Below are 19,178 nucleotides of genomic sequence, written 5' to 3' on the forward strand. Positions count from 1 at the left end.
ATAAAATGAAAACAGCTATCTTATCTATAATGGAAATCAAATTCAAAAGGAAAAAATTAATTTGTACAAGTGTCCTAAAGGTACTTCATTGTATATATTGTGATAGCATGTTTCCAGAACCAACAAATAAGTGGTGTGAATTTTAGATGTAAATATCTGCCGTTTGTTTTGGGTTCCTTTCCCTTACCCATTCACTCGACTGCTGTGATGTGGAATTAAAGATTAATACCTGATATTAAAACAGTACAGCTGTATGGTCATTGCTGTCCTTGAGGCAGGGCTATCCTCAGGCTGCTCCAAACCTTCACAAGAGACAAGGAAGAGCCCTCACTTCCCACCTTTGTGTGAATGAGAAAAACGGGGGGCAACCCAAAGGACTTTGTGTGTGGTGAGGGAACAGCTTCCATATTTAATTGTTATTTAATATCAACTTCTTGAAGCAAGCAGCAGGTACAGCCCCCTCCTGGTCTAGTCAGGTAGATGGGCACTTGCAACAGGCACAGTTCTGGGGCAATCCTTTCAGAGAAAAGCTCTCCCCTAGGCCAGCAGTGGAGTGGTTGGGTGCCACTCCCTTATCAGCTGGGGTTGAACCACTGCTGTCTCACTGTCCAAAAGACTGCTACTCTTTTATTGCAATAGTTCTTAGATACTGGTCATTTTAACAGAATAGGTGTGAAAGAATAGTAGTTAAGACACGTGGGAACACAGGATTTGGAAATTGAGAGCTATGGTGACTTCTACAGGCTCCTAATCTCAAATTTTCTTCCATTACCACTAATAAACCAGGTCATTGTACAGAAGGCCAAAAAACTCATTTAATGTCTCGACAAACCAACAAAAAAAACTTTGAAACCAAAAGACATTTAGCAGCAAGTCTGACTCTTCAGGTGGCCCCAGGATGTACATGGACTGCCAAGGCCCCCTTTGCACATGCCCCATACAAATACTGAGAAGAGAAACTGTAACAGCGTACTGAAGTCTGTATCAGTCATAGAATAGAATCATAGAATCATTCAGGTTGGAAAAGACCTCCAAGATCACCAAGATCTTCAACCAAATACCACTCTGCCCTCTAAGCCATATTGTGAAGTGCCACGTCCACTTGGTTTTTGAACACTGCCAGGGATGGTGACTCCACCATTTCCCTGGGCAACCTCTTCCAGGGCTTAACCATCCTTTCAGTGCAGAAATTTTTCCTAATATCCAACCTGAACCTTCCCTGACACAACTTAAGGCCATTTCCTCTTCTCTTGTCCCATGTTCCCTGGGAGAAAAGGCTGACCCATACCTGGCTACAGCCTTTCAGGCAGCTGTAGAGAGTGTTAAGACCTCCAGCCTGAACACCCTTGTACCCTCAGCCACTCCTGCTAGGACTTATGTTCCCAACCCTTCACCCTGTCTTCAATCAGACCCTTTGAGACTGTTTTTAAGCCAGCTTATTAAATCTTAGTTAAGTATTTTTTATTTGGACAAAAAGTATTTATTAACCAAGCACAAGTAATAAAAACTGTGTTTTGGCACAACAAAATATTTCAACTTTAAACAAGAGTTTCAAAAATACTCTAGTTTCTGTTAAATCCAACAGAACAATTTTTTTCAGTGCAAGTCCAATACTTTATTTAAGCTGCCGCTAGTCAGATTGAAATCTAAATCCCATGTCCAAATACCTCTTCTTATCTAAATAAGAAAACTTCAGCACAGTTTCAAAATATGACTTGTCTGACTCAGTATGAATTTCATTACAAAGCTGATAAGAGGAGAAATTAAATCTCTAGAAATGACTCTAACCTGGCAGATGAAAGATTCAGCCTTCTACACCCTATGCATAAATGTACCTCCATCTCTGGATGATTCTTAAAAAACCATGGGCACAAACACAGACAGTTCACAAGGCACAGCTCCGAGCTCAGAGAAAGTCTTAAGAGAAGGTTCAAACACCACTTCTCTCTTTTGATGGCCTTTACTGTCAATCCCACATAAATTAACCCCAAATTTGGAATAGTAGATCTATTACACCGCATCTTCTATTCAGCAGTCATTCACAGCAGTACTGCACTACCTCTTCCCGAACTGTTTCCTGTCCCCTCTGACAGAGCTCACTTCTTTGTCCTCACAGCCCAAGCCCAAGGCTGAGCCCCTTCATCCCTCCCATGGCTGTAAGAGGTTTGTGTTCTCAGACCCCCACAGCTGCCAGGAACAGCCTCTGTTTTCCTGCACTTCCCAAGGACTCCAATCCCCCAGATCCACTGAGCCAAATGAACTCTCCTGCCCACTCAACTGGCTGACCAGCTCAGAGCAGAGAAGGTTCCATGCAGACCTTCCAGTGCCTAAAGGCATTCCAAGAGAGCAGGAGAGGGACTTTGGACAAGGTCCCAGAGTGATAAGGACATGAGGGAACAGCTTCACACTGACAAAGCCCAGGGTTAGATTGGATACTAGGAAGAGACAACAGTGAGGACCAGCACAAGCTCTGCATCACCCAGATCTCAGCCAGGACAAATCCCTAATGCTTCAGAGAGACAGGGCCTGGAGGGTGGTGGAACAAACAGCTCCAAAAACCTCACCATGGATCAAGAAGAAGCACAAAGTAAAATGCAACTTCATTAGAATTCAACATAGAATCCATTCTAACTGCTGAAACAAACTGTAAATAAAAAGAAGGAAAAAACCCAAAACACCAAAGGAGACCTTGTTCTTCCTCAGACCCATTTGAGGATCCCACATTAACATACAGAGGCTCATTTTCTAATCCAAAACCAAATAAAATCACTTGTCTCTTGTTCCATAAAAATTTATAAAGTTCCTACTTTGAAGATGTTTCATAACTGCACTATTTTGGTAGGTAAACTCTGTCCTTATTATGACCTTCCTAAAGTCTCCTAATTCCAAATTTAAGCTCTATTCCCACCTAATTATGAAGCCACTTCATCTCACAGTTCTTTTGGCCACTATCCTGATAAAAAGCAAGGGCACTTCAAGCCACCACTTCTCTGCACAGCTAAGTGACTTTAGTGGGCAATGAGCATAATTTTAAAAAAGACAATAATCTTCCTAAAGTATACTAATATTAAGCAATTCTGTAAATCATTATGGGCTGACTTAATAATATCTATATTGATCTTAATAACCACATTTGGAGAAATAAAAATATCTAGAAATGCGCAAAACCACGTCTCCTAATAAACACATGACGTACTCTCACTGGTAATGAATGTCCTAATTACTGCTCACCTGCAGTGACCTTTCCCGAATCAGGTGCTCCTCCTCCCCACACTGCCTGTCTCACCTCGTCAAGCTTATCACTTGCACCTGACGACCTGCAAGAACATTCTGATTAGGCACTGCCCCACCAGGCTGCATCAAGAGCCTGCCTGTGCAAAAGCACTCAGGGAGCTACGTGGGAGCTCCCTTGTGGTAGCACAGGGCTGTGTGACCTTGCCGCTCCCTCCCTTCACTGGAATGATACCCCAGGATACAGAGTTACACATGAAGCCGCACAAGGAGCCATCAGCAGGTGTGTGCCCCTCTGCCAACTTCAAGGGAATTTCAGTTATAAATTTACAGTGCTGGGGGTTGTTGAAGGTAGTTAACGGCACAAACTATGAGGACTTTTGGAACAGAATAAAAATATTCTGAGTTGGAAAAGACCCACAAGGATCACCAAAGTCCAACTCATAGCCCTGGCACCAGACAACCCCAAGAATCCCCCTATGTGCCTGAACAAAAGGTGATAGGCTCAGCAACTAGGATATTAAGTTGAAATTAAACAAACAAAAAATTTCTTTCTGCAAAAACACCCACACAAGAAGCCAGAAACAAGTGCACACAGGTTGTTATTCTGACCTCTCAGCTGTCCCTCCTCAAAGCACCCAGTCCCTGTACCTCACAGGGTGTACCCCGAGCCACCCGTGACGCGCTGGCACCGAGCCCGTCCCTGCTGCTCCCACCCCTCCCGGGACACCCATCCCACGAACGCCTGCCCACGCGGCCCCTCTGCCCCGCCGACTCCAGGCTATTCGTGGGCCTCGAGCGACCCCTCAGGCCCACCTTGCGCTGCCGGACACGGCCCCGCTCCGCCGGGAGAGGGGGGAGGGAGGGAGGAGCCCGGGCCGGCCCCGCCCGCCCGCAGGTGTGAGGATCTGCCCCTTTCCAAAATGGCGCCCGCGGCCGCCGTCAGGGAGCGCTCGCGAGAGCCCTTCCCTTAACAAAGATGGCAGCGAAGAGGGGCGGGGACCCGCGCCGCGCGCCGCCGCTCCGCCGCCTCTCCCCAATCAGCGGCCGCCAACTCTCCCGTGGAGGCGACGGCGCGGCCAATGGGAGCGGAGAGCGTGGCGGCCGGGCGGGGAGCGGGCCAATGGGGCGGCGGCGGCGGGGGCAGCCGGTGCGGGGTGCTAGTGCCGGTGGTGCCGGTGCGGCGGGCGCTGCCGGGCGAGGCGGGATGCGGGCGGCACACGGGCTTTGCGCGGCGCTGGCCCTGCTCCTGCTGCCGGCCGGTGGCCGAGCGCTGCGCGACGGGGACTGCGAGGGTGAGTGCGGCCGGGCCCGGCCCGCGGGCACGGCGGGGGGAGGCCGTTCCTCGCCGCCGTCTCACGCACTCTGGCCCGTCCGCCAGCTTGTGGGGCCGGGACGCGGAACAGCCTTGGGACTGTGACAGCCTCGAGTGACAGCTCTGCCGCGGGGCTGGGCCGGGCCGGGCCGGGGGGAGCGCTGCCTCCAGCGGCAGGAAAAGTCTCCCAAGTCTGGCTAAGTGCGGACGGACCTGGCCGGGCGCCGCTCGCAGGCGACCGGTGCCGGGGCGGTGCTCGGGAACGTCCGGTGCCGGGGCGATGCGCCGGGCTGCAGGCGGGGCGGGGCTTCCAGCCGTGCCCCGCGCCGGGGACGGGATCTCCCTTCCGAGGGTACTGCACTTTGTCGGAAAGTTGCTGGTCCACGGGGTCAGCGGTAGTGTGGAGTCCCCACGGGAAAGAGGAGCGACAACTCCGGGAGACCGGACCGTCTCCAGGCCGGGAGAGCAGCGCTGTCGCAGCTCGGCACTGGCGGGGCAGCGCTCCCCGCGGCTGTCCCTGCCGGGTGACCAGGGCAGGGAGCAGGAGAGCGTGAGTGAGGTTACTCACCCGGGACTCCCCCTTAGTCATCACAGTATTACGGAGTGCTCGGAGTCTCTCGGTGCGCACAGCCGGGAGCCGTGAGCAGCTGATCCAAATCAAGTCGGGCCCTTTGTGTACCACGGAAATACAAACGCCTCGGGGGTGGAACCTGTTGAGCTGCGCAGCAAATTAAGCTGCTCCTGTGCAGTGAACTGAACATCTTCCCCCAGTGAAGCAAGAAGAACTTGAGGTGGGGCTCTAGTAGCTGTTTGGGAGTTTGGGATACTAATATCCCTTGTCCTCAGTACAACAGAATGAGGAGAGGGAACCCCATAAATCAAAACTTCCAGCTGTTGTGGCAGCACTAGACTGGAAACGTGTTTCTATCCTATGGTGGCCATCAGTGTTACTGCCTGCAGCAAGTTTTTTCTTCCCAAGGTTTTCACTTCCCAATAGCTTACAGTGGACATCAGTGTGTCTGTGACTGGGGATAGACTGATGGGAGGTAAATAAGGGTGTGCTGTATGCATACAACAAATGTTTTCCAGTATGGTCCATCTTATAATTAGTTCTAGTTTTAATATAATGAGAGTACATTTCTGCTCAGTTCTGAGATGGCCATACTCCATTTCCTGTTGTGCCCAGTTACTGTGTCTTGCATTGTGTTCTGAGTTGAACACAAGTTGCTAATGACAATAATATTTGCCAGTCCCTTCCTGTTGGAGTAAGCAAATCCCATAAAAGCCATAACTCATACCTGTTCCTTAGAGGCAGAATGGTTCCTGGCACTCATCTTGCATGGGAAGGTGTGAGAATCTCCAGGTGCTGAGCAGGAATTGGGGGCACTGAAGAGCGCTTGGTCCAGGTGATGCTGATATCCACAGATGAGTTGTGAGCAGCAGGATGACCAAAATCTGACACTCAGGGTGTCCCTCAGTCATCCCACAGGCTGTCTGCCCTCCTTCCCAGCCACACACGGGGCTGCTGCGCTTTGGAGCACGTGCAGAGCGACTGCTGCCAAAGGAAGGAGCAAGGGAAGGAGCAATGACCGGTTTGTGCAGCCCTTCCCACAGGCAGGAACTTGGATCTGTCCTCTCAGCTGCAGCTGCACTTGTGGGAGTTGTGTTATGTCTAAGAGTCTTCCCTCTTTCCATCTGAAACTGCATCAGAAGCTTGTGGAAATGAAAGAATGCGAAAGGTGCCATGGGGACATAGCATGAGATCACATTTCTTTTTCTCTTGGAAGTAATTTCAGCTGAAGCAGCCTGGCAATCAGTGATACCCTGCTGCTGAAGTCAGTACATGGGGAGTCTCAGAGGATTATGTACAGAGTTGGTTTTCAATCAGCACTGGGTTTGACACCCATGTCCTTACAAGTTGCTTCCCAAAGCAGCAAGACAACTTTAAATATACATTTTTGCATGGGTGTGGTTTTGTGTCCATCATTTGATCCTGTGTTCACTCAGGACAATGTACAGAGGCCCCTAGACACTCCCATGGATCTCGTTTCTCAGGTTGTCACAAACCCACCAAAAGTACCAGGGCATGTTGTTGATTCACTGTGCTCTGAATGACTTTCTAAACTGTGGGTGAAGTTCAGAAAAGTTCTGTTCTCCAAACCTCCGATTCCATTTCCCTACCAGTGTCCTCTGAGAGCTGCCATGAGATTGCTGCTCTGGCTGATAACCCCATCCATCTTCCCTTCCAGTGTGTGTCACATTCCTGGGAAGGTTCTACCAGAGTCTAAAGGACAATGATGTTGAATTCACACCTTCCAGTATTGAAAAGGAGCTCTTGAAATCCTGCAAAGAAGCAAAGGGCAAAGAGAATCGCCTGGTAAGTAGGGGAGTCAGTAATATTTCCCTCCTGCAAATGAGGGGAAACTGAGTATGATGTGGCTTCCCAGGGGCTGTTTTTGCTGGCTCTGTGGCCACAGTGGGTCCTGTATTTTTTATGAAAGGACATGAGGAGTTCAATCTCTTTACCTTAAAAAAAAAGGAAAAAAAACACCACCCTGTCAACAGTGATTGGACTGGCTGGCATCTCACTGTTACTGAAAAGCTTTTGTTTGCTGCAGGGCCTCCCTATCCCTTAAATGGTATTTGGGGTGCTATATAATCTGTTAAAATATTTATATTCTTCAGCTGTTTAGCTGCAAACTAAATAAAGGAAAACCAAATTGCCCTAACTAAAATCAGAGGCAATTTGTGAACAAAGAGGCCCAAGGAAAAGGCCTGAACTCTCCTCAGAGAACTACAGAGATACCATCTGACATGCATGAAGAGGGGGAACACTTCAGAGAGGCTCTTTGAATGAAGAAGACTTTATTCCTAATCCTGTTCAATTTTTATAAAGTTAAGAAACAAGACCAGCCTCAGCAGCTGTAAAATCATTGCAATGGAAAACACCTGCTCAGTATTGTGGGCTCAGTTAGGCTCCTTTTGCCCAGCTCTGGCAGTCCCTTGGGGAGGTTCTCTAACTGTAAACATTGAGCTGCAAAACCAGATGAGGACAGGAACAGAAAACTCTGCTTTTAGAAGCTTTTTTCCCATGCATCTCCACTTCACTCTTTTCTTTCCTCTAGTGCTATTACATTGGGGCCACAAGTGATGCAGCCACCAAAATCATTAACGAGGTATCAAAGCCCATGAGTCACCACATCCCTGTGGAAAAGATCTGTGAGAAGCTAAAGAAGAAAGACAGTCAGATCTGTGAACTAAAATACGGTGAGTTGCCTGTACAAGAGGAAATGCCCATGATTTGCTGGGGTGTGGATGACTGAGGGTGAAGCAATGTCCTAAAATTACTCAGTCCTGAGTTCTGTAGCCTAGTTGGGTTGCACAACCTGGGTTGCTCTCCATGAACATCCTAGAGAGTTCTATGGAGATGCTTAGGTAAGATAGCTAACCCTTCTTGGCTTCTGCAGGGACTCTGCTCAGCCCTGGAATAACTAACTCCCAGGTGTAGCAGCACTGCTGCGCTCACGGCGCTGTTTGGAATGTCATGTTTGGGGGGGTGTGTGGTACAGCCTGTGCTGGCAGCAGGCAGGGGTGTCACTGTGGCAGGGCTCAGGGCCTTGGCTGAGCTCTGCAGTCCCAGCTGCTCTCCTGTTCCCAGCAGCAGGGTGATAAATGCTGCTTTCTCGTCTCCTCTGGTGCCTCCTCAGAGCATCCCACTCACTGTTTCTCATCACCTTCCTCGAACTCTCACGTTCCTAGATGACTCCTCTTCCTGAAAAGACTAATACAAAAACAGGCATAGAAATGTCTCCTCCTGTTTTCTCTTATAGTTGCCCTTTCACCCCCTGGAGACACCCCTTGGATTGTGGGTCTTTATATTTTTCATTTCTCCTACTAAGGTCGTGTTGCTTCCTAAAAAACTTTTTGTTGTTGTCACTTTCTTATCTTTCCCTTGAAATCACTCTGCTACATTTCTTTTATCCAGTGAAAAAGAAGTGTTGCTGCTCATATAATAAAGGGGCTTTCAGGGCTACTGTGGGACTCCTGCATCTAAACTGCAACCAAGCTTTCTGTCTTCTAATAATTTTTAGCATTAAGAGCCTTATCTGCTGTCCAAACCTAACTTAGACGTTACTTCCACCCCTGGCACCTCTTTTCCCTCTTGTGTTTTGGCGTGCTCGCCCACCTGGCATGTCTGAGTGCAGCTCTGCTCTCCCCACAGACAAGCAGATCGACCTAAGCACCGCCGACCTGCGCAAGCTGCGCGTCAAGGAGCTGCGGCGGATCCTGGATGACTGGGGCGAGGTGTGCAAGGGCTGTGTCGAGAAGTACGACTTCATCCGCAGGATCCACGAACTGATGCCCAAGTACGCGCCGAGGGCGGCCGGCGCCCGGACAGACCTCTGAGGGCCGAGACCGGGGCGATCCTGGGGCTCTGAGGGGCGACACCGGGCCTGTGAGGGGACTGTGAGGGGCGACCTCGAGGCTCTGAGGGGCGACGCCGGCCCCGCGCTTTGTACGGGACTTTCATTAAAGTTCGCCGGTGTGTACCGGGCGGAGCCGTGCGTGTGACGTGATTGCGGGACACACCCCCCTGCAGGCCCGCACCCGCCGGGTCCCGACACTCCCCGTCCGCGCCCCCGCCCTCGCTCCGTCCGCGGAGCGGCCGCGCGCGCGCCCCTCAGTCCGCCGGGGGGCGGGGCCTCGCCGCCCGCCCTGATTGGCCGCCCGGCCGTCGCGCGCGGGCGGCGGGAAGCGCCGTGTGACGTCACGGCCCCGTGACGCCGGCTTGCGGCGCGGCGCGCGCGGGGCGATGACGTAGGGCCCGCGCGGCGCGGCGGCCGTAGCCGCCTTCGCTCCCTTTTGTCCAAGATGGCGGCGGCCGCCGGAGGCGCCTCCTGAGCCGCGGGCCCGGCGCGATGAAGCGCGGCAGCGACCGCGACTCGAGCCCGACCGCGAGAGCAGCAGCCGGCGCGGCCCGCACCGCAGCTCGGGCGCCTCCCGCAGCAGCCGGGACAAGTCCACGCCCGGCGGCGGCGGCGGAGGCGGCGGCGGCACCACCACCAGCAGCAGCGGCGGCGGAGGCGGCTCCAGCTCCCGCAGCCACCGAGGCGATGAACGCGCCGGCGGCGGCGGCGACTCGAACCACCGCCCGGCGGGGAGCGGCTCGGCCTCGGGCGCCCGCGGCGGCAGCCAGGCCGCCCCCTCGTCCTCCTCCTCCTCCTCGTCCCGGGCGCTCGGCGTGCCCAAGGCCAAGGCGCTGCCGGGCGCCGTGGTAGCCCCGTCGCTGCTGCTGGCCGGGCCGCCGCCGGGCGCCGCGCCCTCGCTGCTGCTGGCGCCGCTCGGAGGCTCGGCCGGGCTGGCCGGGGAGCCGCCCGGCTCCTGCGAGTACAAGACGCTGCTGGTGAGCGGGCTGAGCGCGGCCCTGCCCGACCAGCTGCTGGAGGACGGGCTGTTCCGCCTCTTCCAGCGCTTCGCGGGCGGGGGCGCCGGGGACATCAGTGTCAAGCTCTCCCACACGCCCGAGCTCGGCCGCGTCGCCTACGTGAACTTCCGACACCCCGGGGACGCCCGCGACGCCCGCCGGCACGCCCGGGCCCGGCAGCTGCTCCTCTACGACCGGCCGCTCAAGGTGGAGCCCGTGTACCTGCGCGGGGGCCGGCGCAGCCGCACGCCGCCCCCCGCGCCCTCCCCGGAGCCGCTGGGGTACCTGCCGCCCCTGCACAGCGCCTACCAATACAAGCAGCGCTCGCTGTCGCCGGTCACCAGCCCCTTGCTGCGGGAGCCGCGGCCCCGCCACGCCGCCGCTGCCGCCTTCGCGCTGGAAGCGGCCGCCATCGGGCTCTCCCGGGAGCGGGAGCGGGCCCTGGATTACTACGGGCTGTACGACGAGCGCGGCCGCCCGTACAGTTACCCCATCGTGGCCGAGGAAGACCTGATGCCAGAGGATGACCAGAGAGCCACCCGCAACCTCTTCATCGGCAACCTGGACCACAACGTGTCAGAGGTGGAGCTGAGGCGCGCCTTCGAGAAGTATGGCATCATCGAGGAGGTGGTGATCAAGCGCCCCGCACGTGGGCAGGGCGGTGCCTACGCCTTCCTCAAGTTCCAGAACTTGGACATGGCTCACCGGGCCAAGGTGGCCATGTCGGGCCGCGTTGTGGGCAGGAACCCCATCAAAATTGGCTACGGAAAAGCCAACCCCACCACCCGGCTGTGGGTGGGGGGCCTTGGCCCCAGCACTTCCCTGGCCGCCCTGGCCAGGGAGTTCGACCGCTTTGGCAGCATCAGGACTATTGACTACGTGAAGGGCGACAGCTTCGCTTACATCCAGTACGAGAGCCTGGACGCTGCCCAGGCCGCCTGCGCGCAGATGAGGGGCTTCCCCTTGGGCGGACCGGAGAGGAGGCTCCGAGTGGATTTTGCCAAAGCAGAAGAGACGAGATACCCGCAGCAGTACCAGCCCGCGCCGCTCCCCGTGCACTACGAGCTGCTGGCTGACGGGTACAGCCGGCACCGGAGCCTGGAGCAAGACTTGAGGGTGCGGGATAGGACTCCTCCGCACCTCCTGTACTCGGACAGAGACAGGAGCTTTGTGGAGGCAGACTGGGCCAGCCCTGCCAAAAACGCCGAACGCAGGAACAACCTGGAGAGCTACAGCCGGTCCGTGCGCAGCCGGAGCGGGGAGCGCTGGGGCAGCGACGGTGACCGCAGCGTGCCCAAACCGTGGGAAGAGAGGCGGAGACGCCGGAGTCTTTCCAGTGACCGCGGGAGGACTACTCACTCGCCTTACGAGGACAGAAGCAGGACAAAGGCCAGTGGGCCAGCTCTAGACCGCAGCCCTGACAGGGCTCGCAAGGAGAATCACACTACAGAACCCGGAGCCGAGAAAGAGCAGAGCAACTCCCTCCAGAACAATCGTCACACGGCCGAGGAGAAACCCCATCGCGAGCCAGCCGATGCTCCCCAGCCCAAAAAAAGGGACAGCGAACGCAATCATCGAACTGGTGAATCGGAATCCAAAACTCACGAGGAGCCAAAATCTGAGACCAAAAAGCTAAAGAATTTATCAGAATATGCTCAGACACTGCAACTTGCTTGGAATGGGCTTCTTGTGCTAAAAAACAGCTGCTTCCCCACCTCTATGCACATCCTGGAGGGAGACCTGGGTGTCATCAACGGACTCCTCAAAGACCATTCATCTGGCGGGAAGTTGACGCAGCTCAAAATCGCTCAGAGACTTCGGCTGGACCAGCCCAAGCTGGATGAAGTCACCCGGCGCATCAAACAAGGCAGCCCCAACGGCTACGCCGTGCTCCTGGCCACCCAGTCCGCCCCGGCAGCGGCAGGGGCCGAGGGGACCTTCCCTGTGGTAGAGCCTGGCTTGCAGAGACGGCTTCTCAGGAATCTGGTCTCCTACTTGAAACAGAAGCAGGCTGCTGGGGTTATCAGCCTGCCCGTGGGAGGGGCAAAGGGCAGGGACAGCACAGGCATGCTTTACGCGTTCCCTCCTTGCGAGTTCTCTCAGCAGTACCTCCAGTCAGCACTAAGGACATTGGGGAAGTTAGAAGAAGAACATATGGTGATAGTTATAGTCAAAGACACTGCCTAGCCCACACTGTCTTTTCAAATTCCATGTTTTCTTTGTGTGTCACACAGCCCAGTTGTTTTTAAGGCTGATCATTTTGGTTGAGGCTCAAAACACCTTGACCAAAGTGGTAAGATTTTTAGTTTCTAATTAATTTTAATACCTATAATATCTATTAAAATTTTAAATAGAGCCCATTTTATTCGTTTTTAATATGTGACACTGTCCGCTGTTGTTCTGTATTTTTATTTTTTAACTGTATGAAAAGTTGTCAGTAAAGCCTTGTTCACTGATGGATTTCTAAACTTGTGCGGTATCCGAGTTCTTGTGGCCCAGGAAGGAAGGGTGAGTTCCCTGTGCTGCAGGAGCAGCCAGGCCCCAGCCCAGGTCAGTTCTCAGATCCCAACCTTGAGCACCTCCTTCATCTTTATATGTGTCCTTCAAGGTGGGAGGGGAAGGGAGGTTCTTAGTGCTGTATCAGAGACTGAAAGGTTGGTTCTCTATATTTTTTTTTTGTCCTGTTTGCTTTTTATGTTGTAAATTTGAGTCTGGATGCTTTGCTGTTGAGTCTCTATTTGAGAATAGAAGCTTCCCAGGAAGCCAGCAACCAAGGAAGCAAATCGTGATCAAGAATAAAAGTGTATTTCATTCACACCAAAAAATTAGTTGATACTTGGCAAAAAGTGTGCTACTGAGGAGTGGATGCTGTATTCAGGTTGGTGAGGTTTGAGACCACCTGGCACATGTCTCAGTCATAGAAGTTCTTGGATAAAACAAAAAAGGTTTGACATTACCGATTTTTATAAAAGGCAAAACAAGCAGAAGAAAAAAAAGTGATTTAAGGGGGAACACCCATGGGCCCATATTAGATGTGGACAAGCTAGGGGCATGAAGGTGTTTGGTGAGCTGGAGGTGCCCATTTGCAGTCAATCATGTTGTACTACCTGGAATCCTTTATTGAAAGATAAATGGCTTTTTTTTTTTTTTTTTCCTAAGGTTTAAATTTGTTTGCAGGCTTACAAAACCAGACAGAAACATGTCTGTCTGGCTGAGAATGTGTTCTGTTACCACAGGTGACCTGTGACAGAGGAACTACTGGAGATCAAAATCTGAGCTCTGAAATGGGATGGATCCATCACCTTTGCTGTCTGTGCTTTGAGGTGGTTGGTTGGGAGGCCAGACCCTTTGAGTGCTCAGCAGCATAAGGATGTGGTAACGAGTCCAAGCTGGAGTTAAAATCCACACTGTTCTGTTTGGGGATATTTTTATTTTTTAAAATGATGCCTGTAGATTTTAGGAGACTGACAGAAAATTGTGTGGGATTAAAAATGCTACGTTTTAAAGTTTCTTTAGATTTGCAGGTGGTTTTTTGTTGTTGTTCTCTTAGTAAGCAAGTGAACAAATTCGTGGGAGAACCAGATTTGTCTTGCACCAATCTCTGTGACCCAGCAGCTCCCTTGCTGAGGGTTGTCAAAAACCCTTCTAAAATTCCTCTCAGGTATGATTGGTGTCACGACCTACTAAGCAGGGAGCGTAACTCAGTCTAATGATGCTGTTATTTTTCACTTTTTAACCCTGCAGGGACATCATCAGCTGATGATGGGTTATTAATATCAACCAGTGTGGGTTGGTTTGTTGGGGTGGGGGGGTTGCATTTCACGTGATGCATCTTCCGTGAAGGCACGGATCAGAGGGGAGCTGAATGCTCCATAGGAACTGCAGGGATCAGGGAATGTGCTGTGGGAGCAGAGGAGCAGCTCCAGTGCCCGAGCAGCCAGGCTGCCCCGGTTTCACACGGTTACAGGGACACCGGCTCCGCCCTCCTGACCGGGTCCCCGGTGCTGCCCTAAAGCAGTCAGTGCCAAATGTCAGCAATTGTAACGGTTCGGTGTTACCTGAAACCAAGTGCTATTAAATGCCCCTGGTGGCCGGTCCCAGAGCGGTCAGAGCCTTTTGTGGGAGTATCCTGCCTTGGAGGTGTCCGGGCAGCTGGAGGCAGTGAGGTGGTGGCAGGACGAGTGCCCGCCTGGCTGATGGTGGCAGGGAGGTGCAGCTCGTGGTGCTGTGCCATGGCCTTGTGTGGGCTACGGTGTGGAAGGGGAAGGAAAAAACCCAGTAAATTATAAAAGCTGCAATTGTTTGCTGACAAAGCCAAGGAACAGCCCAAAACCCCCCATCTCCCATTTTCCTTGTGAAATAAGTAAATAATAATGTAGGGTTGTTTAGAAGACAAAGGTTGGGTGAGATTTGAATGATGGGATTTCTCTTCCCAGAGAGGTGGCTGATGGTTTTAAGCATGTGAGACCAACAATCTTCCTCCTACTAAAATTACTAAAATTAACAGTTGTAAAGGGGAAGTTGGAGAGTTACGGAAAAAACACCTGGGAGAGGAGCAGCAGCATCCATCTGACACAATGACCTGAGCCTTCCCTGCTCCCCAGCAGGCAAGGGAGCCACACCATGGCTTTAACAGACTGTGCCAAGGCCAAAGGCCCCGTTCTGGACCTGTGTCCACCATCCCCTCCCTTCACAGATGCATCCAGGCTGATTCCAAGAGAAACAGGCCTGAAAAAGGGTTGGCAGTTACAGCGAAGTAACTCAGCATCTGGATCTTACAGCATCAAAGATCTGGGCCCTACACTGGGATGGCAGCAGTTCTGGGGAGAAGATATGGGGGGTGGGAGGCCTGGGCCCCTCGGTGGTGCTGGGTAAGGCAGTGCTGGGGATTGTTTTTGGGAGGATGGTGCCTTTCAGCCCAGCAGAATGGGGCAGTAGGGTGACCATGGCAGGGTAATGATGTCTGGCTCCTTGGGGTAATCTGGAGCTCACAGGGGGAACAGGGGGTGAGACGGTGGATGGTGTGGGCTGGTCTGAGAGTGTTTGTGCGTAGTCTGAGGTACCCCATCTTTTATTCTAAGCACCCATTCAGCAAACATTGTGTCTTACAAGGCCTCTTGAACAGCAGTTGCTGGCTGTTCTTCCTACTGAAACAGGGATGAGAGCTAGCCCTGGATGTGCTCTGAGCAGTGCTGAGGAGCCTCAGTCATTACCCTCAGCTGCACTTGGTGAGGTTTGTACCCTGCTCTCCCAGCCCTGGCCTGTGGGAGGTTTTTTGAACCCCAGCCCTGCAGGGATGTGCTGCTCCCTCCCACGGTGCTGGCAGGGTGTGCCACAGGCTGTGCTCCATGGAAGGATGCTGCAGTGCACCAAGTGGGCCAGGCAGGTACTCGGGTCCCAGTGCAATGAGGACCACGCTGACAGGAGGGCACAGGCTGTGCTGGGCCAGTCTGCTCACATCATGGGAGGAAACAGCATCATCCCTGCTCCCCTCTGGTGCAGAGGTAGGAGTGTGTGTTAGCCAGCTGGCAGGACATTTAAATTCCCTTCCACCCCCTAAGCCAGGGTCTGTAACTGCTGCATAAAAGAAATACTGTATGGCACATCAGCCACGTGCTGTGAGTATTCCAAAGATTATAGGATTCTTTCCAAGCAACATGCTTTTAAATAGATGAAATCATGATGCCAAGAGCGGCAGGTGATTTTCCAAATGCTGAGAATTCTCCCCCTCCCAAGCAGCTGCAGAATTATGGCCTGACAAAAACAAAGTAATCCCTGATAGTCCCCAGTTGTGCACTCTACTTTGCACCCAGGCTGGTGCAGTCACCTGTTCCCCAGAACTCTTCAGTGAGATCCCCAGAACTCAGGCGGTAGCATGGGGTGCAGGCAGCTTCCCCAGGTGTGTATTTAACTTCAGAGGCCAGGTCTGCCCAGGACAGGGGCTGGGGGGCTGCTTCAGCAGTTTTGGAGGGTGACCTGCAGGCCCACAGGGTAAGGCCCAAACCCACTCCCTTTGGCTCTGTTCAGTGCAGTTAGGGCAGGTGTGGGAGGGGAGGGAGGCTCATATACTTACAGCATCTCAGGTTCAAGTCAAATGCACACACAGGAGCTCCATCCTCCATCCCAGGTGTTTGGTTCTGTCTCACAAAACTAACTGGCAAATGCCTCCGAAACAGCCAGGCCCAAACCAGCAACAGATGCAGCCAATTACAGCTGGGGTTTACTGCCAGAACAAGATATGGACATCTGGCACTGCATCTCCCTGGGAGTAGTAGCTGAGTACATGTTTGTTTGGTTTTTTTTCTCCTCCTGAGCTGCACATTTTCTATGGTGAAGTTGGGTGGGATGGTTTCTGATAAGGCAGAGGCTACTTCCACAGCTGTTGGGTGGCAGATCCAGTTTTCAATCCCCTCATTTAATCAGAATGCTGCTCCAATTGCTGATCTTAAATGCTGTAGTAGTCACTTGTTCATCTTTATCGACTGTGTAGGGTACAATTATCCATTACAAGTTGCAGTAGAACCTTTCTTTTTAATAACTAACAAACAGCCCTGGGTAAATGCATTAAGTAGATGCAATGCTGGAGGGCAAAAAAGCTATCCCTTCTTTCAGTTAAAAAAGACATCCTTCCTCTTCAAGCAGTAAGACTTTGAGCCTTAGCTGAAATTACCAGTTCTTGGTGGAAAAGTGGTTGTAGTGTCAAGAAGTGAGAAGTCTCCAGTTCCCTGTTCTGCCTCAAACCCTATTCTGAAAGTGGCCAAAACAGAGAGAGGGTTAAAAGGTGAGTGGGTGGGAATAAACAGCACAGCCCTGGCCTTGGCCAGGCAAGCAGTGAGCACATTCCCCTGCCAGCTCCGAGCACAGGCCAGGCTGTGCAGCTGGGTGCTGCACTAGGAAGTCAAACACTCTACTGCCATTTCTTCCTCCTGTTCTGAGGGCAGGGCCTCTTGTCATGCCCCAACCTGATTTTCCCTGTGCCCTGACAGCCACAGGGCAGCCTAGGCAATGCCAAACCACAGGAGGAAGTGGGTGCTGCTCCCAGCTCCTGGCACATCCTGGGAGATGCAGAATTCCCTGCCTGAGCTGCAGAGTGGACACTCCAGAGCACCTCCCCACACAAAAACAGCCCAGCACTAGTGGCATCATCCAGCTCCCACTCAGTGTGGTGAGCATGCCACTGAGAATTCCAGGCTGTCAGGCAAGGGATCAGACTGGAACCCACAGTGCTGTGGCCATGCTGCACTCACAAATCCCGCTTTTGTTTCCTTTGTGTTTCCTCTGCCCTTACTGCAGACAGGTTCCAGCTACACCTGGCTGCTCTCAGCCAAGCCCTGCAGGCACATGGAGCACTGCTTTTGCATGGCTACAATTCACAGCCATAGACACAGACAGGATTTGTATTTAATTTTTTAATAAATACACTTTACATTAAAGAAAAAGGCCTTCAATTTGCAGTTTCCACACAGAGGGCAAGAGGAAAAAAAGAAAAAAAAAAAAAAAAAAGAAAGAAAGATAGATTAAAAAACTTGAACCACAAAGGGCAGAGGGGAGAAAAAGGGCTCAAACTTCAACCCCAGATTCCCATGTCTTCAGGAATCCCAGGCTCTGACTCGGCCCAGCCAGGATCTCAGCCTCCCACTATAGCTGGTACCACAGCGCAAACTGACATTGGCAAACGCCCCAGGGGCTCTTCCCTGGAGGACAAAAGCATCTGGAACACACTGGTGCATCAGCAGGTGTAACACCTGGAGTTCTTCTTTTTTAAAAATAAAATCATATTTAAAATAAAAATATTCTCACTCCTCAACGATATTAGAAACCATGATCCTCTTATTTCACTTAGTTGCATAAATTTTCTTTTAATTTTAAACAATTTTTCTCCCCAAACCTACCCCATGGTACAAGGTACTACAGGAATACAAAGGTCTCCCCTCTTTACTAGAACACTTGCCTTTTTTTTTTTCTTTTTTTTTTTTTTTTATAAAACTATTTCTGTTCTTTAGGAAAGAACTTTATACAAAGAAAATATATTGTGAAATATCTTCAGAAGTTTCCTTGAAGAGTCATCTCAGCCTAAAATGAAAAATAAAAAAAAAAAAAAAAGGCAGAGAGAAATGAGGCCTAGCCCCAGGTCTCTTTATTGAGACTTAGCCCCGAGCCTCAAACTGACTCAAACCAACACAGCGGATCGGCAGGAGATCCTCAGGCTTTCCCAGGAAAAGCAGGGCTGGGGTGCTCAGTCGGTTTCCAATTTGGTCTCTGGTCTTCTGTTGGGAAGGGAGCATCTCCTCCTGCCCACACCCCGGCCCAGGCGCTCCTCACTCGTTCAGGGACAGGATGATGTCGTCCTCCAGGTCCGAGTTATCGGAGCTGTCGGCTGCAAAGGAGACACGCGGGTTATGCTGGGTTTGTGACACAGGAGATGGTCACCCCTGCCCTGCACCATCAGTGCTCCAGACTGCTCAAATGCAGCCAGGAAATGTGCACCAGAGCTTTCCTTCCCTGCTAACAACAGAGGCTCAAGGCGAGCAGCTTTAGCAAGTGCAGCTCCTATGAGCTGGCAGGTTTTTCCCCAACAAGGTAGGGAGGACACCAGCAGAGAGCTGTGTGCACAACTTCCTGTGCACAAAAAAAGGCAACAGCTCTTCACAAGAGGGGCTGGACAGATGTGGCAGTCGTTCCTCACAGCTGGACAGCTCCACCAGCCTGGCCCCTGTATGATGTGCACAAGGTAATTCCTTATGCAGTGAGTTGGACCTCACTAAGGTGGAAGCAATCCACACACTCCCAGCTAGAACCTTCCTCTAGTAACTCAGAGGTTTCTGTCAAGAATTTAACTACAGGTCACCTCTTAAAGGTGACCTGCAAATTGTGCTTTTCCTGGTTTTCTTCATTGTGGTACAGAATGAAGACATGAAGGGATTTACCAGAAGCAGTCACACACACATACACACACTTGCTTTTTATCTCAAAACATAAGCTCTCTCCTCCCTCAGCTGTGCAAGAGGGAAGTGGTAGCAGCTCTGGCAGCAACAGGGCTCCTGCCTTACCTTAGAGGTGATGTTGGCTCTTTTTCTTATGCGAATTCATTGGATGCAGCAGATAACTGGGTGTTAAAAATAGTTAAAAAGAAAAAAAAAAGACACCAAGACTTCCACTTAGCCATCTCAGAAATGGTGGATCTCTAAAATGCCTGTTAAGGTAAGA

The 19,178-nt window shown here is 51.9% G+C and overlaps 3 protein-coding genes across 5 annotated transcripts in view; 2 read left to right on the top strand and 1 right to left on the bottom strand.

The window, feature by feature from the left end:
* Window positions 1-4,195: 4,195 nt before the first annotated feature.
* On the top strand, window positions 4,196-9,099 carry MANF (mesencephalic astrocyte derived neurotrophic factor). Its single transcript, XM_041464070.1, has 4 exons — window positions 4,196-4,526; window positions 6,796-6,923; window positions 7,672-7,813; window positions 8,769-9,099. Exons 1-4 carry the CDS (start codon window positions 4,211-4,213, stop codon window positions 8,951-8,953), a joined length of 771 nt encoding a protein of 256 aa, XP_041320004.1. The 5' UTR covers window positions 4,196-4,210; the 3' UTR covers window positions 8,954-9,099.
* A 260-nt stretch (window positions 9,100-9,359) lies between these two features.
* Window positions 9,360-12,439, top strand: RBM15B (RNA binding motif protein 15B). The gene is made up of 2 exons (XM_041462732.1): window positions 9,360-9,364; window positions 9,419-12,439. The coding sequence occupies exons 1-2, from the start codon at window positions 9,360-9,362 to the stop codon at window positions 12,156-12,158; spliced, it is 2,745 nt and encodes a 914-aa protein (XP_041318666.1). The 3' UTR covers window positions 12,159-12,439.
* Window positions 12,440-17,370: 4,931 nt separating this feature from the next.
* DCAF1 (DDB1 and CUL4 associated factor 1) overlaps window positions 17,371-19,178 on the bottom strand; it is a 48,309-nt gene continuing 46,501 nt past the window's right edge. For 2 of the 3 annotated variants that reach the window (XM_041465709.1, XM_041465706.1), the window contains exon 24: window positions 17,371-18,348. In XM_041465709.1, the coding sequence (XP_041321643.1) occupies window positions 18,290-18,348 (59 nt within the window). In that variant the 3' untranslated portion in view covers window positions 17,371-18,289. Of the gene's footprint in view, window positions 18,349-19,021; window positions 19,078-19,178 lie in introns of all 3 variants that reach the window. The other variant, XM_041465719.1, reaches the window with a different exon arrangement.

This window comes from Pyrgilauda ruficollis, unplaced genomic scaffold (assembly GCF_017590135.1).
Source record: "Pyrgilauda ruficollis isolate IOZ18807 unplaced genomic scaffold, ASM1759013v1 scaffold10, whole genome shotgun sequence".
Classification (NCBI taxonomy): Eukaryota; Metazoa; Chordata; class Aves; order Passeriformes; family Passeridae; genus Pyrgilauda; species Pyrgilauda ruficollis.